Source organism: Sus scrofa, chromosome 3, assembly GCF_054392235.1.
Source record: "Sus scrofa isolate SSC_HxYL_T2T_F1_AM1 chromosome 3, Sscrofa_HxYL_maternal_Yorkshire_Landrace_v2.0, whole genome shotgun sequence".
Classification (NCBI taxonomy): domain Eukaryota; kingdom Metazoa; phylum Chordata; class Mammalia; order Artiodactyla; family Suidae; genus Sus; species Sus scrofa.
In genome coordinates this window covers 58,617,429-58,632,077 of record NC_139385.1, presented here as the reverse complement: position 1 = coordinate 58,632,077, position 14,649 = coordinate 58,617,429, and the positions used below count along the sequence as shown (strand labels likewise).

The 14,649-nt window shown below is 57.1% G+C and overlaps 1 protein-coding gene across 7 annotated transcripts; it reads left to right on the top strand.

Moving 5' to 3' along the window:
- The first annotated feature begins 1,265 nt into the window (after positions 1 to 1,265).
- Positions 1,266 to 13,718, top strand: ARID5A (AT-rich interaction domain 5A). 7 transcript variants are annotated; one of them, XM_085018473.1, is made up of 8 exons: positions 1,266 to 1,347; positions 8,905 to 9,020; positions 9,213 to 9,388; positions 10,221 to 10,359; positions 10,721 to 10,773; positions 11,215 to 11,312; positions 11,580 to 11,739; positions 12,110 to 13,718. In XM_085018473.1, exons 4-8 carry the CDS (start codon positions 10,305 to 10,307, stop codon positions 13,331 to 13,333), a joined length of 1,590 nt encoding a protein of 529 aa, XP_084874599.1. In that variant the 5' UTR covers positions 1,266 to 1,347; positions 8,905 to 9,020; positions 9,213 to 9,388; positions 10,221 to 10,304; the 3' UTR covers positions 13,334 to 13,718. The 7 variants fall into 7 exon arrangements, with proteins under 7 accessions (XP_084874599.1, XP_005662381.1, XP_020942751.1 ...); XM_005662324.4 differs by lacking the exon at positions 9,213 to 9,388; XM_021087092.2 differs by lacking the exons at positions 9,213 to 9,388; positions 10,221 to 10,359.
- Positions 13,719 to 14,649: the final 931 nt, after the last annotated feature.

Below are 14,649 nucleotides of genomic sequence, written 5' to 3'. Positions count from 1 at the left end.
AAAAAAAGAAAAAATTAATCAACAAAAATCTGTGCGTGCCTACTTTGTGTTAGGAACAGGGCTCGATGCTGAGAGCGTGGATCTTTTTTCAAATTGTGGTGAAATATATATAACATAAAATTTACCATTTTAACCATGTTTAAGCATACAGTTCAGGGATATTAAGTATATTCATATTGTTGTGCAACCATCCCCACCATCCCCCTCCTGAACCTTTTCATCTTGCAAAACTGAAACTCCGTGCTTATTAAACACTAACTCCCTATTTCCCCTCTCCCAAGCTCCTGGCAAAGAACCATCCTATTTGTTTCTATGAATTTGACACCAGTACTTTATGTAAGTGGAATCACACAATATTTGTCCTTTGTGTCTTTTTTTTTTTTACTTAATATCTTGTCTTCGAGGTTCATCCATGTTGTATGTGTTGGAATTGTCCTCCTTTTTAAGGCTGAGTGATATTCCATTGTATGTCCATATCGCAGTTAACCCATTCATCCCTCAGTGGACACTGGGTTGCTTCCACCTTTTGGCTACTGTGAATGATGCTTCCAGACCTTGGGCTCTCAAACCTGAGCCTCAGATGTGACTTGGACGGTGGAGTGAATACAGCCAAAGCCCTGCTGCAGTTGGCTCAGCATCTCCTCAGGCCCATGCTCCATCAGAAGCTTCACTCTCATCTCCCCAGAGCCATGCCCTCTCTTTAGATGGCTCACTTTGTAGCTGCCCTATCTTTGAGACATTGTGGACACTAGCCACTGCCAGCAGGTTTCCTGTCCCAGGCATTTCTGGGACCCCACAGAGCTTTAGCCAAGGATGTGCTAATTCGGTCTGGGGTCCTCATTCAGCTAATACCAACCATCTCTACTTCTGTGTTGGGCTAGGAGGGACAGTGGGAGATATCTTCCGCCTAGTTCAAGTCAGAAGCACTTTGTTCACTGCCCCATTGCCCTACGGAGGGAGCAAGGAAGATTTTTCCAAGACTCGAGTTTTGCTTCCGTTGGCACCAGGCAGCAGTGACTCCAGGCTGTCCTGCCTGAGCCCCTCCAGGTGGGAAACCTACTTCTGCAGCCCAGGTCGCTGAGCCTGGGGAGTAAGAAGAGCACACTACAACTCCCAGAGTTCCTCAGGCTCGGGGGGCGGCCCCCTACCCCTCGGGGGAGAATCGGACCCGCCAACCGGAGCCCACAGTGGGACAGGGGCGGGGCCAGGCAGGGCTGGGCGGGGCGGGGCCACGGGGAGGCGGCTGGCGATCCGTGCCTCCAGCCAGTTGCGCGCAGAGCGCAGAGTAGGGACGTCGGTCTGTGCGGAGGGTCTCGGCAGGCGCCGCGGCACCTCGCTGGGCCATGGGTGAGTGTCTCTGCGGCCCGGGACGGGGGTGGCGGCCCCGCGGGATGGGGAGGTTGCTGTGCCAGGTCAGCCCCGGTGCTCGTAGTCGTAGGTGCTGCCTTGGGGGGTGGAACCCGGCGGAGGAAGGACTCGGGGGGCGAGGGCGTGGGGACCTAGCCTGGCCTGGGGCACCCGCGCCCTCTGCCCGGCGCGGGAGGGTGAGGCCGGGTGTCGGCGCGTGCTCTTCGAAAAAAGGAAAGACAAAAAGTTTTGGCGGCCTGGGGCTTCCCGGGCGTTTATCTCGAAACTCTTCTCGTCGTCTCTTGACTGAAATTTACCAAGTCCTGTACGGTTCTGTCATCCCACTTCCTGCTGTGGTTTCAATCTCGAGCTGGTCTCAGCTAATTTGTTGTGACAGCTGTCCGCAGCAGTTCTCTGCCTGCAGCACCCCCCCGCCGCCCTCCCACCCCCTCCCCCGTCACATCCCGGCGGTTCTCAGAACCCGCCGGCGCCGCCGAGAAGAGGCACCCGGGTCCTTTGGGCGCGCGGGGCGCTTTCCACTGGCGGCCGCTGTTTCCTGAAAGTGACTCTGCGCGGATTTTGAAGAACTTGCTCAATGCATTTTGAAGAATCAACTGTTCCTCTTTCAGCCGATCCTTCGGCGGTTACCCGCTCCTCGCCCCCTACCCTTTCTCTTTTCTCTTCCTTTTTTTTTTCTTTTCTTCTCTAGTCTCTCTTCTTGTCTCCGGTCCACCCTCCTCTGCCCCCCACCTCCGGCAGAAAAGAAGTAGCTTCACTCTTTGTTCCTCTTTCCTTTATTTCTTTTCTATCCCCTCGGGTCTTCAGAAGGGACAGGGTGGCTCCCCGGGAGTGACGCTGGCGAAGAGCAGAGATGCGCGGTGCGGGCTGCGAGCGTCAGAGGAGAGGTGTTTGGCTTCGACCTCAGTCTGAGCCGTGGACCACAATCCGGCGGCTGCCTCACCAGGGTCCCTGCGCACAGTGTTCTGGGGGCGCGGCTGGGCCAGGTGCACGTCCTCCAGCCCCAGGGACGCTGGGGTAGGGGTGGGGATGGCCAGTGCTGCACTCGGGAGGGCTCAGGGTGTGGGTGTGGGGTCACAGGGCTGGTCAGACCCAGGTTCCCTTTGTTCGCGAGGTCGTCAGCTAGTGAGCAGGGGTCTTCGGGCTGAGGGGAGGATAAAAGGTGCTTCTTGCTTCATCCGGATCCTCATTGTTGGGGATGTGGGGTCTCTGTGGCCACAAGCCATGCTAGGGCAGAGGAAGGGTAAGAGATGGCAGCTAGTGGGTTGGGCCACCATCTGTACAAGCCCTGAGGAACATTCTCGGACCTAGGACTTGGAGTCCCGTAGAGCTAGGAAGGACCGCAGACAACCAGTGCTTCCTTCTTTGATTTAGAGTGTGAGAAGCAGCGGCTTAGACATTAGCCCTGCGGCAGTGAGAATGAATCTAGCTTCTAAGACCTTGCCCCCTCTCCCTTCCCTGTGGTCTCCTGTTTCCCAGGTGGGCCATGGCCTGGGATAACCCACCCTCCTTCTTGGACCTTGCTTTACTGGCTTGGAGAGCCACCCTGGGGGGCTGCAGGAAGGGAATGGACACACTGAGAAGCAAAGGAGTGCCTCCAGCTGAGGTCAGGCAGCCTTCCTCTGTCCTGCCTGTACCTCTACCATTGGGCCGTGTCTTGGACAAGCCACCACCAAGCTTTGTTTCTCCACAGGTTACTTTATGGGGACACAGGAAACAGTCCATAGATGGAGCTGTTACAGTTATCATCAGGTGTCACCCAGACTTGGAGAGGAGGGACAGTGGGGATTCAGCCTCATCCCCAAATAGGGTCATTAGGATATTCCCTAACTGGCTTAAAGAGAGACCAAATCTCAGCAGGGCTTGGGAGACAGTAGTCTCATTTGGTGCCCCCATGACCCCACTTTTCTAGACTCAAGGCTGTCATCTTGGCCCCAGCTGCTCCCAGACCCTGTCCCCACTTCCCCCCGGCTGAGACACTGAGGCAGGGCACAAGCTACACCCATGGCTTCCATGTCCAGGCCATCTGACTGTCCTCAGTGCTGGCTGGAGCACAGCCCTTGGCAGGTCCCCCCTCCCCAAACCTGGGCTCCCACCCTGGAGCAAGCTCCGCACAGATACTCGGCCAGGCAGCCTGGCTCCTGGGCCACAGAGTGGACTGGCCGCTTCAAAAGCTGTCTTTGTTTTAGCTCCAGCTTGAGCAAAGAGAAACTTAAGCCAACAACCTCAGGCGAGGAGGAGGTGTGGCCCTGTCTGCTGGTTGTTATTGAAGCTGCCTTTACCATTATTGTCGTAATTGACACAGTGCTCCCAGTGGGTGACTTTTCATGAAAGGAAGTGTTGCTTCCTTCCTATCACACTGAGGGTGAATGAGGCCTGGGGGGCGGGGGTGCAGGAGAGAGAGAGAGAGACAGAGAGAGAGAGAGAGACACCTTGAACTAGTCGAGGCCAAGCTCCTCTCAGCATCAGCAGTATCTGAGGTCAAGTAGCTCCTGCTGCATCCGTGAGGCTCAGTGAGGCTTGTGTTTATGGAGCACCTGCCCCAAGCATTGAGACACAGTGGGGAGTGAGCAGGACAGGCAGCCTCAGGTCTCACTGAGGGGTGTGGACATGCGTGCACACACACACTCAGCTGTGGTCTGTAGGGGGAGCCTCATTTCTTTGTTCTCCTTAGAACATTGGGCCCATGGGGTCTAACACATCCACCTTATAGACGGGGGCAACAAGCTACAGAAGTACCTGTGGAGTCAGAGCACTCTCCCTGTCCTCCTTGTGCCCACTCTCATCTGCTTTCAGCTTGTCTGGTAGGGCAGGCCCAGCTTCTTGTCAGCAGATTAACAGGGATGCTGTGATGGGAGACTGCAGATCTCCTGGGGAGAGTGGGCAAGATTGCACCCTCTGAGCACAGAGAAGGAACTTAGGGTCTCCCTGCTCCCATTAAATTCTAGACCTCAGGGTTCAGTGTCTTGGGAAAGGCAGATTGCATTGGTTCTGAATCCCCGCTTTGCTGCTAGTTAAGCTGTGTTGTTGTTGTTGTTGTTGTTTTTGTCTTTTTTTTTTTTTTTTTTGCTATTTCTTGGGCCGCTTCCGCGGCATATGGAGATTCCCAGGCTAGGGGTCTAATCGGAGCCGTAGCCACCAGCCTACGCCAGAGCCATAGCAACGTGGGATCCAAGCCGCATCTGCAACCTACACCACAGCTCACGGCAACGCCGGATCATTAACCCACTGAGCAAGGGCAGGGACCGAACCCGCAACCTCATGGTTCCTAGTCGGATTCATTAACCACTGCGCCACGTTGGGAACTCCTAAGCTGTGTGTTTTTGAACCACTCAGAGCCTCGGGTCTTGAATCTATAAAAAGGGGGAAATAATACCACTGGTCCAGGGCCCAGCAGAGACTGATTTGAGTTGGTGGGGGTGGGGCTTGAGAACAAGTGGGCCTCACTTTGGGAGCCTCCTCTTTTGGAGCTAGCCACTGAAATTAACCTCTTCACTGCCACGGTTTCAGAACTTAGGGTTAAGCTTGACTTCCACATGAGCCATGGAGTTGAACAGAAAAAGAGGGCAAACACAGGAAGAGCCTGAGCCATCCCGCTGCCCAGTACCCAGCCATACCCACTTGCTGCCTGGTGAGGGGCTGGGTCTCAAGGGCCCAGAGGTGTGGAAATGGTGGTGGGGGGTGGGCTGTGAGCCAAGTCCTGCTGTCAGTTGTTAGCTCTTCTTACTACCATCTAGGTGCACAAAACTGGGTGAATAAACTCAACAGGCACACACAGGACTTGTGAGCAGGAAGCTTGGAGTACTGCAGAGACAATGTGGTCCTGCAAAGGACGATGCAACATCAGTGATGTTATGATCCCTCAGAGAAGTTTGGAAATTTAAATGCAGTTCGGTCAGGAGTTCACATCGTAGCTCAGAGGAAACAAATCTCACTAGGATCCACAAGGATGCAGGTTTAATTCCTGGCCTCGCTCAGTGGGTTAAGGATCTGGCCTTGCTGTGAGCTGTGGTGTAGGTTGCAGATGCGGCTCGGATCCCGCGTTGCTGTGGCTCTGGCGTAGGCTGGCGGCTACAGCTCCGATTTGACCCCTAGCCTGGGAACCTCCATATGCCGTGGATGTGGCCCTAAAAAAAAAGACAAAAAAAAAAAAAATGCAGTTCAGTCAAAACCCCAGTGTTTTGTCTTTTCTTTTTTGAGGGAAAGTGACAAAATTACCCTAAAGTTCAGATGGAATATTTTTAAGATGAGTGATGATGGAGCTTGCCCTTTGGATAGTAAGTTGTGTTACAAAGCTACAGAAATTAAAACTGTGAATGGGTCCAGCATTCTACAGTGAGTAAAACCTAACAGTGCCCCAAACTGGCATTTCACCTTATTGGGGGAAGGGGTCACTCAGTCCATGGCACTGCCCACCCATGGGGAAATAAGGTTAAATCCCTGTCTCATACAGATTTCAGATAGATTAAAAGTCAACAAATGATAATCACCACTATTGCCATTATTGCTTCCTGGATGGAAAAGGCATGTCTGAATGGCTTTCCTTTGGACAGCAGAGGGGGTTTTTTTGGGAAATGAATCCTCCTCAGTGACAACAGGGCATCTGAGGCTTTGCCTTCTGGGGGACCTCTATACCCATAAGCTCTAGGGCAAGACAGTAACTCAGTGGCTCAGGGGCAGGTGGGTTTCTCCAGCTTCCATGGCTCAGAGATGGGGATAGCCAGTCCCTAAGCCCCTTCCCTCCCCTGTGAAGCCAGGAGAGGGGCCCAGCTCTGCTGTCTCAGGCCCAGCATTGGCAGGTGTGAGAGCTGGGGTCTGGGCAGGCAGGAAAACGTACCTGTTACCCATGGCAGGAAGTTTCAAACTTATTTTTCGTAGCAGAACTCTTTTTCTAAATGAAGAATCAAGATGTACCAATGATTGGCAGGGGTGAGGTGGGTATAGGGCAGCTTGGGGAAGGAGGGCGAGGATTCCTCCCTGCTCCTTCATCCAGGAATGCAGGAATGGGGTGCCCAGAAGCCCTTCCGGGACCAGAGGGCATGCTAGCTCTGGGTGGGAGAGAATAGAGGCCAGGTTCACTTGGGGACTTAGTGGCACACAGAGATAGAGTGTTTCCCTTTGTGGCTCTAGGAGGCTCTTATCCCATCCCTGTCTGGGCTTAAACAGCTCAGATTGGTGACCTCTTTTCCAGGTAACCCAAGTGCCCGCCTCTGGGAGGTTTTCCTGGGAGAGCATGGCCCAGGCAGAGCTCACCAACTCCAGCACCAAGCAGGAGGGACTAGGGCCATTCTGGCCTGGTGGCTCTCAACATGGCTGCCCTCTCAGGTCCCTGGGGAGCTTTAAACCCGATGCCCCTTGCAGGACCTTAAATCCAACTCAGGTGGGGCTGGGGCAGGGAGACAGGCAGCGTGTTTTGTTTTGTTTTGTTCCTGAATTTTATTTTTATTTTATTTTTTATTTCCCCAATACGTTATTTTTTTTTCCTACTGTACAGCATGGTGACCCAGTTACACATACATGTATACATTCTTTTTTCTCCCATCATCGTGCTCCATCATAAGTGACGTAGTTCCCAGTGCTACAACAGCAGGAGGCATTGTGTTTTTTTAAATGCTCCCCAGATGACTCCAGTAGGTCCCACTACCTTATTTCTCTGAAGCTTGAGGATGGTGACTTCCTGGGTTCATGAAACAAATTGGCAGGAGGGCTTCAGTGAGAGGCCCCATCACAGGAGCAGATGGAGAGAGTCCTTCAGAGCCAAGCATTTTCCCATCAGGAAAGAAGGGAGAGAGGGTGTGAAAGCAGAGCAGAGAAGGCAGAAAAGGAAAGGGGAAAAGCTGAGGGGTACAGGTGCTCCAGTGACCTGGAAGGCTTTGGGATCACGGAAAGTGAGCAAAGGACTCCAGCATCTTTCTCTCCCATTTCACAGAAGGGAAGACTGAGGCAAGGTGGTCATCGTTAGCACCCAGTTATTTCTGGAGATTGGCTGTGTCTCCAGGGGTCAGGAGCCAGCCTGAGAGAATGGCCTATACCCAACTCTCTCTACAAGCATTGGGCTCGGTTTCTCTCCCAGGCTTATTTGGCTTCTCCATCAGGCCCTTGCAGATGTTGCTGATAAACACAGCAGCAGCGGTGGTGGCGGGGCCAAGACCCCCAGGCTGGGGTGGACCTGGTCCCCCAAGGAAACAGACCACCCCTCTGGCTTCAGTCCCTCCCCACCCCCACCCTAAAAATGGGATTTCCTTCTGAGAGTCAAAGAGAGAACTTACGTGAAAGGGCCAGGGACACAGAACCGAGGACCTGGGCGGCACCCATGTGAACAGCTGCCCAAAGGGACACTGTCCAGCTGCCAGGGGTTCTACAGTCGTGCTTCTGGGTACCGCTGGCCTTGTGGGTCACTGGTGTGGGTTTCTTGTTAGGGAGATTCTTTTTCTGTTTGAGATGGAGGGGGAATCTTGCAGGTTCCCAGCAGTAAGGATTTCCCGAGCTGGAGTGAACCAGGAGTACAGGACAGTCCACGCTGGATTAACAAAAAGGAAAGAGGAAGGGAAAGGAAAAAGAAAAAGAAAAAGGCGGTCAGAAGATGGGGGCTCCTGACCGCACACCTGCTGCCAGCCTGCCCGTGGTCAGAGCCCGCAGTGGCTGTGCTTTTTGCAGTGGCAGGGGTGTTGTGTCTTTGCAGCCATCAGCTCTCATGATGCCCTCAGTAAATCAAACCCGTGCTCCTCCCTGCACCCGCACCTTCAGGTTGTTGTGAGAATCACTCCTGCTCCCTTCCCTGCACCTACTGTGTGTGGGCGCTGGATGGCCCCACTGAACTGTCAGGGGCATCTCAGTTCAGGTGGCCCTCTTGAGGGTGTCAGGAGTTAGGATGACTAGAGAGAAGTGCTGTGCTTGGCTGGGGGCTGGGAGGGAACACCCCAAGGAAGTGACTTGTCAGGTGAGACTCAATGGGCCACCAGGACCCATGCTGGTGAGGAGGGCTTGTGGCCTAATGAGGAGCAGTTAGGACTCTGCTGATGCTCAGGGAAAGGCTGGATGCTTCACAAACAGGATCTTACTTTCTTTTCAATTACTCCTGGAGGATCTACGGTCCAGGCAGCCCCATGGTGCTTTGAGGGCCCACAAATGCAGGAGCCTCTGCAGTTTCCCAGCTCTGCTGAGCTGCTGTGAAAACTTCCTACCTAAACGTTGGGCAAGTTTTAGAGACAGAATTTCCCTAAGAACCACAGGCCCAACCCCAGCCTCCTCTCACTTGATTTAGGATTTCCTTCAAAGTTGTGGGGAAAGGGCTGGAGTGGAGGAAGGAGGGTGGTAGGGCCTGTGGGGTTGAGAGGAGTAGGCAGAAGTGAGCCCCATGTGTGTTTAAAGGGCCACCAGCAGCACTTGGGACAGTGGGCAGGGGACACGCTGTACAGGGCAGGTGAGGACTTTTCTCCACCTGGCCTACCCGGACACTGCCTCCCCTGCCACCTGCTCCTCCCTGCCAGCATCTCATGTCCTTTCTCCCCCCACCCCATCCTCTTCCTCCCCTTCCAGCACCTCCTGTCAAAGGGAAAAGGAAACAGTCAGAGGGCAGTGACCCCCTAGACCCCCCTGTGTCCCCTCAGCCTGATGGTGGACAGAGCAGGAGCCAGAGCCCTGTCCAGCTGGAGGTGAGTTGAGCAACCCCCTGGGGCCTCTTCCCTGCCCCTCCCTCCTGCCCACCCACTTCCGCACAGCTTCCCAGGTGAACGTGGGGAGCCTAGAGATGCATTCCGTACCCCCCCCCACCCCCGCCTCCGGTCCTTCAGAGAGCTAGGGCCCATCCCCTCTGGCAGGGATCTCAGACTTGGTTTTCCTAGCAGAACCCTTTTACCAAATGAGGATTACCTGGAACCCCCATCTATAAAACAGATTGAAGCACTCTTCTACGATGTCGAACTACATTTACGTCCATCTGTCATTCCAATTTATAATACGGACATTCCATGGTGAGATCAGCGCGGCTGTGTTGATGGGCACATTCATTTGAAGAGCAGAGGTCAGAGCATTTTCATTCTGAGGCTGCACAAACCGGTTGCCTTGGTCTCTCACATGTTCCAGTTTCATGGGTAACCTGTGAGCTGGCTTGCTTATTACCAGAGATCTCTGACTAGTTAAAAACATGGACTTGGTACTTGAATAGACTGTCATGGAACACGTGGCTCTCCAAAGGATTCTAGGCCCAGATGGTTCCTGTCCTTTTAGTTTTGGGGGCCTTCCCAACCAGGACCTTAGATCCCTGCCCTGAGCCACCAGCCAGATGAACAGCATCAGCAGAAATTGCCCCCTGGGAGCAGAAACCAAAAGACCTGTGCATCTGACAGCAGTGCCATCGGAGCCCAGGACAGGGTTCCCCTCCCTGAGTTCACCAGGCAGATGGGTGGGTCACAGAGGCAGGGCTGGCAGAGGAGCCCCATAGAGAGCAGCAAGTGCCTTCTTCCTTCAGCTTGGACCACAGGAGCCCTTGGAGGACCACTGGGAGCCCACAGTTTTGTAGAGGAGCTGAAATGCAGATGTAACAAATCTAGAGCAAGATGGCTGATCTGCGAGAGGCCTAGAGAAGGTGCAGGCTGTTCCATGGCTGCCTCTGGAGCCAGGCCTCTGTGGACCCTGACCTGGCGTCCTGGTCACTAACAGCTGGTACCCACACCTTTCTGACCCCAGGAACAATCACTGTAGCCCAGAGCTGGGTCTGGGGGCCTGCTCCCTCCTGTGGGAGCCCGAGGTTGGGGGCCACACATCTCTTTCCTCCCAGGTAGCCTGTGGTTCCACCTGTCCCCAGCCTCCCACCAACTGGGGACTCATCCTCCTGCCTCCTGTTCTTTCCCCAGGACCCCCCCGAGGCAGGCGGGGAGCGGGAGGAGGAGCAGGAGCGGGAGGAGGAGCAGGCCTTCCTGGTCAGCCTCTACAAGTTCATGAAGGAGCGACACACGCCCATCGAGAGGGTGCCCCATCTTGGCTTCAAGCAGAGTGCGTCCCTGGGGTGCAGGCAGGGAGGGGGGGCCCGGCAGGGGACCCCACCCAGACAGGGCGTTGGGGCAGCACCTCCACTCTGGGTGACTCTGGATGTTGTCCCCCCCCACCCAGGGGGGTGCACACAGAAAGGGTGCCCCCCTCCAGGCACAAGGCTGGCAATGGGTGGGGCTGGATTTCCATCCTCACAGGCCACTGGGCCCCCAGTGCAGAGGGCGCGGCCTGCCAGGGCATCCCAGTGGCCCTGTCTGGGTGCGTGCTGCTTCTGGGCCTGCCCAACAGGGCCATGTGGACAGGCTGCTGGCTGCCCCCTCCTCCCGCCAAGACTGACAGTGGCGCTGCCCTGTCTTTTCTCCAGTTAACCTGTGGAAGATCTACAAGGCCGTGGAGAAGCTGGGGGCCTATGAGCTGGTAAGGAAGTCACCTCCGCATTCTCGCCCGGCTGCGTCTCCCAGCACATGACCCCAGCTGGGGAACAGTGTGCTCAACACTGCTGTCCTTGCCCCTAGACAGGAGGACAAGGCAGGGTCCCCAGCCTGCCCTTTCCCAGCCCCCCTGCCTGGCTGTGGGGAAAAGGGGGGACCCACCTTGCCTGCTGGTACTTTGCTGCTCAAAGCAAGATTTCCTCTCCTCCGCATCTGTTCTGCCCTTGTGCTCAGAAAGCTGCTCAGGCCAGCAGTCAGCAGCCCCTGGGAGGGATACCTGGCTGGCGGCCAGGCGCGCCCCCTCCAACCTTGTCATCTCTGCTGCTGGAGCAGCTGCAAGAATGTGTTCTTGCCCCATCCCTGCTGTGGGGGGACCCCGAGGCCAGAGGGTGCCCGCGGGCCATGCCCTCACCTGGCGCTGTTGCAGGTGACCGGCCGGCGCCTCTGGAAGAATGTGTACGATGAGCTGGGGGGCAGCCCGGGCAGCACCAGCGCGGCCACGTGCACGCGCCGCCACTACGAGAGGTACGGCTGGGCCCCCAGGTTATGGGACCTGGGCCTTTCCCTCCCAGGGCTGGGCCAGTGGGACCCTGGCTGGGGAGAGAAGGGCAGCAGGCCTCCTGGACAAGATGAGGGGGGGCGGGGCCCCCACGGCTGTAGGTGGTGTGCGCTGCTGGGCAGGGGTGTGCATGGTGGGGGTGGGGAGGAGGCCAGGTGGGCTTGGAGCGGGGCAGGGTGTGGCACCCCCCGCCAACCCTGGCCTCCTGGTGGACATGCCTGGCTCCTTCTCAGGCTGGTCCTCCCATATGTGCGGCACCTGAAGGGGGAGGATGACAAGCCACTGCCCCCCTCCAAGCCCAGGAAGCAGTACAAGATGGCCAAGGAGGCTCAGGGGGACGATGGTGCCACTGAGAGACAGAAGAAAGCCAAGGAGGAGAAGCAGGTAGACCAGGTGAGCTCTGAGCCTGGCTGGGGCCCCTGGCCATACCGGGTTTTCCCATGCCCTGCCGCTCATGGCACCCAGACCTGCCCCGAGGCCAGTCCCCAAGGGGCTGCAGGGCCCTGTGGCGGCTGTGTGTGTTGTTTACTACTTGAGGGCCCTCAAGTACATGTGGGGTCTGAGCTCGGGTCTGCACCGCACTCAGCAGTCCCTGTGTCCTGACACCAGGCTGTCCATTCAGAGGATGGGATGGCCTTTTGAAAATTCTGCACAAAGGTGCTAGAAGGGCTAACAGAGGCTCCTGGGTACTCACTTGGGACTGCTGTCACCAAGTCTCCTTGGCTCAGACCCAGGCCTGAGGCTTGGCCTTTTCTCATTCTAGATGACACCAGGAAAGACCAAAACAGACGCCCCCGACCTAGCAAGGCTTCCCAGCCAGGAGCCCCCCAGGGACAGCATGGAACAGCCAGGCCCAGCCCCTGGGCCCTCTCTGCCCTTTGTGGGTGCCAGCGGCTGCCCTGAGGCCTACAAGAGGCTCCTGTCCAGCTTCTACTGTAAAGGGACACATGGTATCATGTCACCACTGGCCAAGAAGAAGCTCCTGGCCCAGGTGAGCAAGGCAGAGGCCTTGCAATGCCAGGAGGGGGGCTGTCGCCATGGGGCAAGTGGGGAGCCCCAGGTGCCCTCAACTGTTCAGCCCCTGGAGAGCCCCCAGAGCCCAGGAGGGCTGGCTGAGAACTCCAGGCACCAGCTGACACCTCCGGAAGGGGTGCAGGGCCCTGGTGGCAGTCTTAGGGAGGAGGCTCAGGTGGGGCCTCGCCCCTCTGCCCCCACCTTCACCGGCTGCCTCCACACCTACTCTTCTGAGGTGCTGAAGCCCATCAGCCAGCACCCCCGGGACTTCCTCCCCAGTCTTAAAGATGCGGTGTTACTGGGGCCCCCTGGCAAAGAGGAAGGGCTGCCGACCAAGGAGCCCCAGCTGGTATGGGGTGGGGATGCCAACCGTCCCTCTGCATTCCACAAGGGCGGCTCCAGGAAGGGCAGCCTCTACCCCAAACCCAAAGCCTGCTGGGTGTCCCCCATGACCAAGGTCCCTGCTGAGAGCCCTGTGCCCACCTTCCCAAGCAGCCCAGGCCTGGGCAGCAAGCGCAGCCTGGAGGAAGAGGGCTTGGTTCATGGTGGCAAAAAACTGCGGGCAGTGTCTCCTTTTCTTAAGGAGGTGGATGCCAAGGAGTGTGGGACCAAGTCTGTAGGGCCTGGCTTGGCTGTCTCCTGCCTGCTGGGCCCAGCCCTAGGGCCCACCTTCCCAGAGGCCTACAGAGGTACCATGCTGCGCTGCCCACTGAACTTCACTGGCACCCCAGACCCCTTAAAGGGCCAGGCCCCACTCCCCTTCAGCCCCCTGGTCATCCCGGCCTTCCCGGCCCACCTCCTGGCCACTACAGCGCCCTCGCCCATGGCCGCTGGCCTCATGCACTTCCCCCCAGCATCTTTCGACAGTGCCCTTCGCCACAGACTTTGTCCGGCCTCGTCTGCGTGGCACGTCCCACCTGCCACAACCTATGCAGCGCCCCACTTCTCTTTCCACCTCAACACCAAGCTGTAGGCCTGAGCCCGCAGTGCTGTGATGCACTGCGGGGTCCGATGCGGCCCGGGATGGGGAGGCACTGCCGGAAGCTCTGGGCTGGAGCCCCCTTCTCAGGAGAGCTTGGCTGTGCCTAAGGCAGGGATGTCGCCCTGGCTGGGCAGCCTGGCACAAAGAGAGGCAGTGGGAAAACTGAGTTTCTCTCTCAAGGAGGCAGCCGGAGCCTGAGGACCATGGGCCCCATGGTTGCAAGGCCTTGGGAGAAGACAGTGCAGGGCCGACCGCTCCTGGCCAGGGCCCCAGAGCAGAGGCCCGCAGTGGGGTGAAGGGCCAGGGGGCTGGTCAGCAGCTTGAGGTGTCCAGGCTGCCCATGGAAAATCCAATAAAATGCCTGTGGATTCACGCAGCTCTGAGGTGTATGTGGTACAGACCTTCACAAGAGCAGCGAGGTGCGGGGGTGGGGTGTGTTCATGGGTGGGGCCCCAATGGGGTGACAACCTGGGATGTCATCAGCCTACTGAAGAGCAGGACGCAGGCTGTGCCCTTCACTGCTTGGCTAGTCGAGGCTCAGGACAACTGCCTGGTACCTTCCTCATGGCGTAGGCAGGGGCCTGGGGCTCAGTGGGGACCTGTGACTTGCCTAGGTTCCCCCCGGCAGCTAAGTGGTAGAGCAGAGCTGTCGCTCAGGTGTGACTCCAATGCTCTGAGTGGAGCCACAGGACCCAGCTGGCAGGAGGTGTCCTGGAGCTGCTAGCAGTGCTCCTGGGAGCAGAGGGTGGGAGCAGAAAGCCAGAGTTGGTCTGCCTTGGTGGTGGCCTCACTTGTGGGGCTGCTGCTGAATCTTCCTGGTGAGCTCCCCACCCTACCCCCCACTTGCCTGCCAGATGGGAGGAGAGGGGCACAGGAGGGTCCCACTGGGGGGCGCCTGGAGGGAAGAGGAAGGGGAGGGACGGGGCCAGAATCTCGGCCTGGGCATCTGCCTTTTTTCAGATGTGGTTGCTCCAGAGGCCGAAACCCGTAGCCGAAGGCCCTCTTTCGTCCAGGTTCTGCCTGGTGGGCAGGGCACCCCCACCTGTCTCAGTGGCGGGGGTGCCTTGTCAGAGGCTGCACTGCCCTCCCTCAGGCTGCCTGTTCTCAGAGGCTGGGCACAGCTGCCTGCTGAGCTTCATACAGGTTCCTGGAAAGGCAGTGCCCCCATGGGCCCGGGGTCCTGACTTCAGGCCTTGGATTTATTAGCCGGTGATGAGGTAAGGTAGCTGGAGGGTGGTCACAGCTGTTGTGGACACTCAGGCTCTGCAGGGACATTTCTGGATTCCCCACCTTCCTCCTTTGGGGAG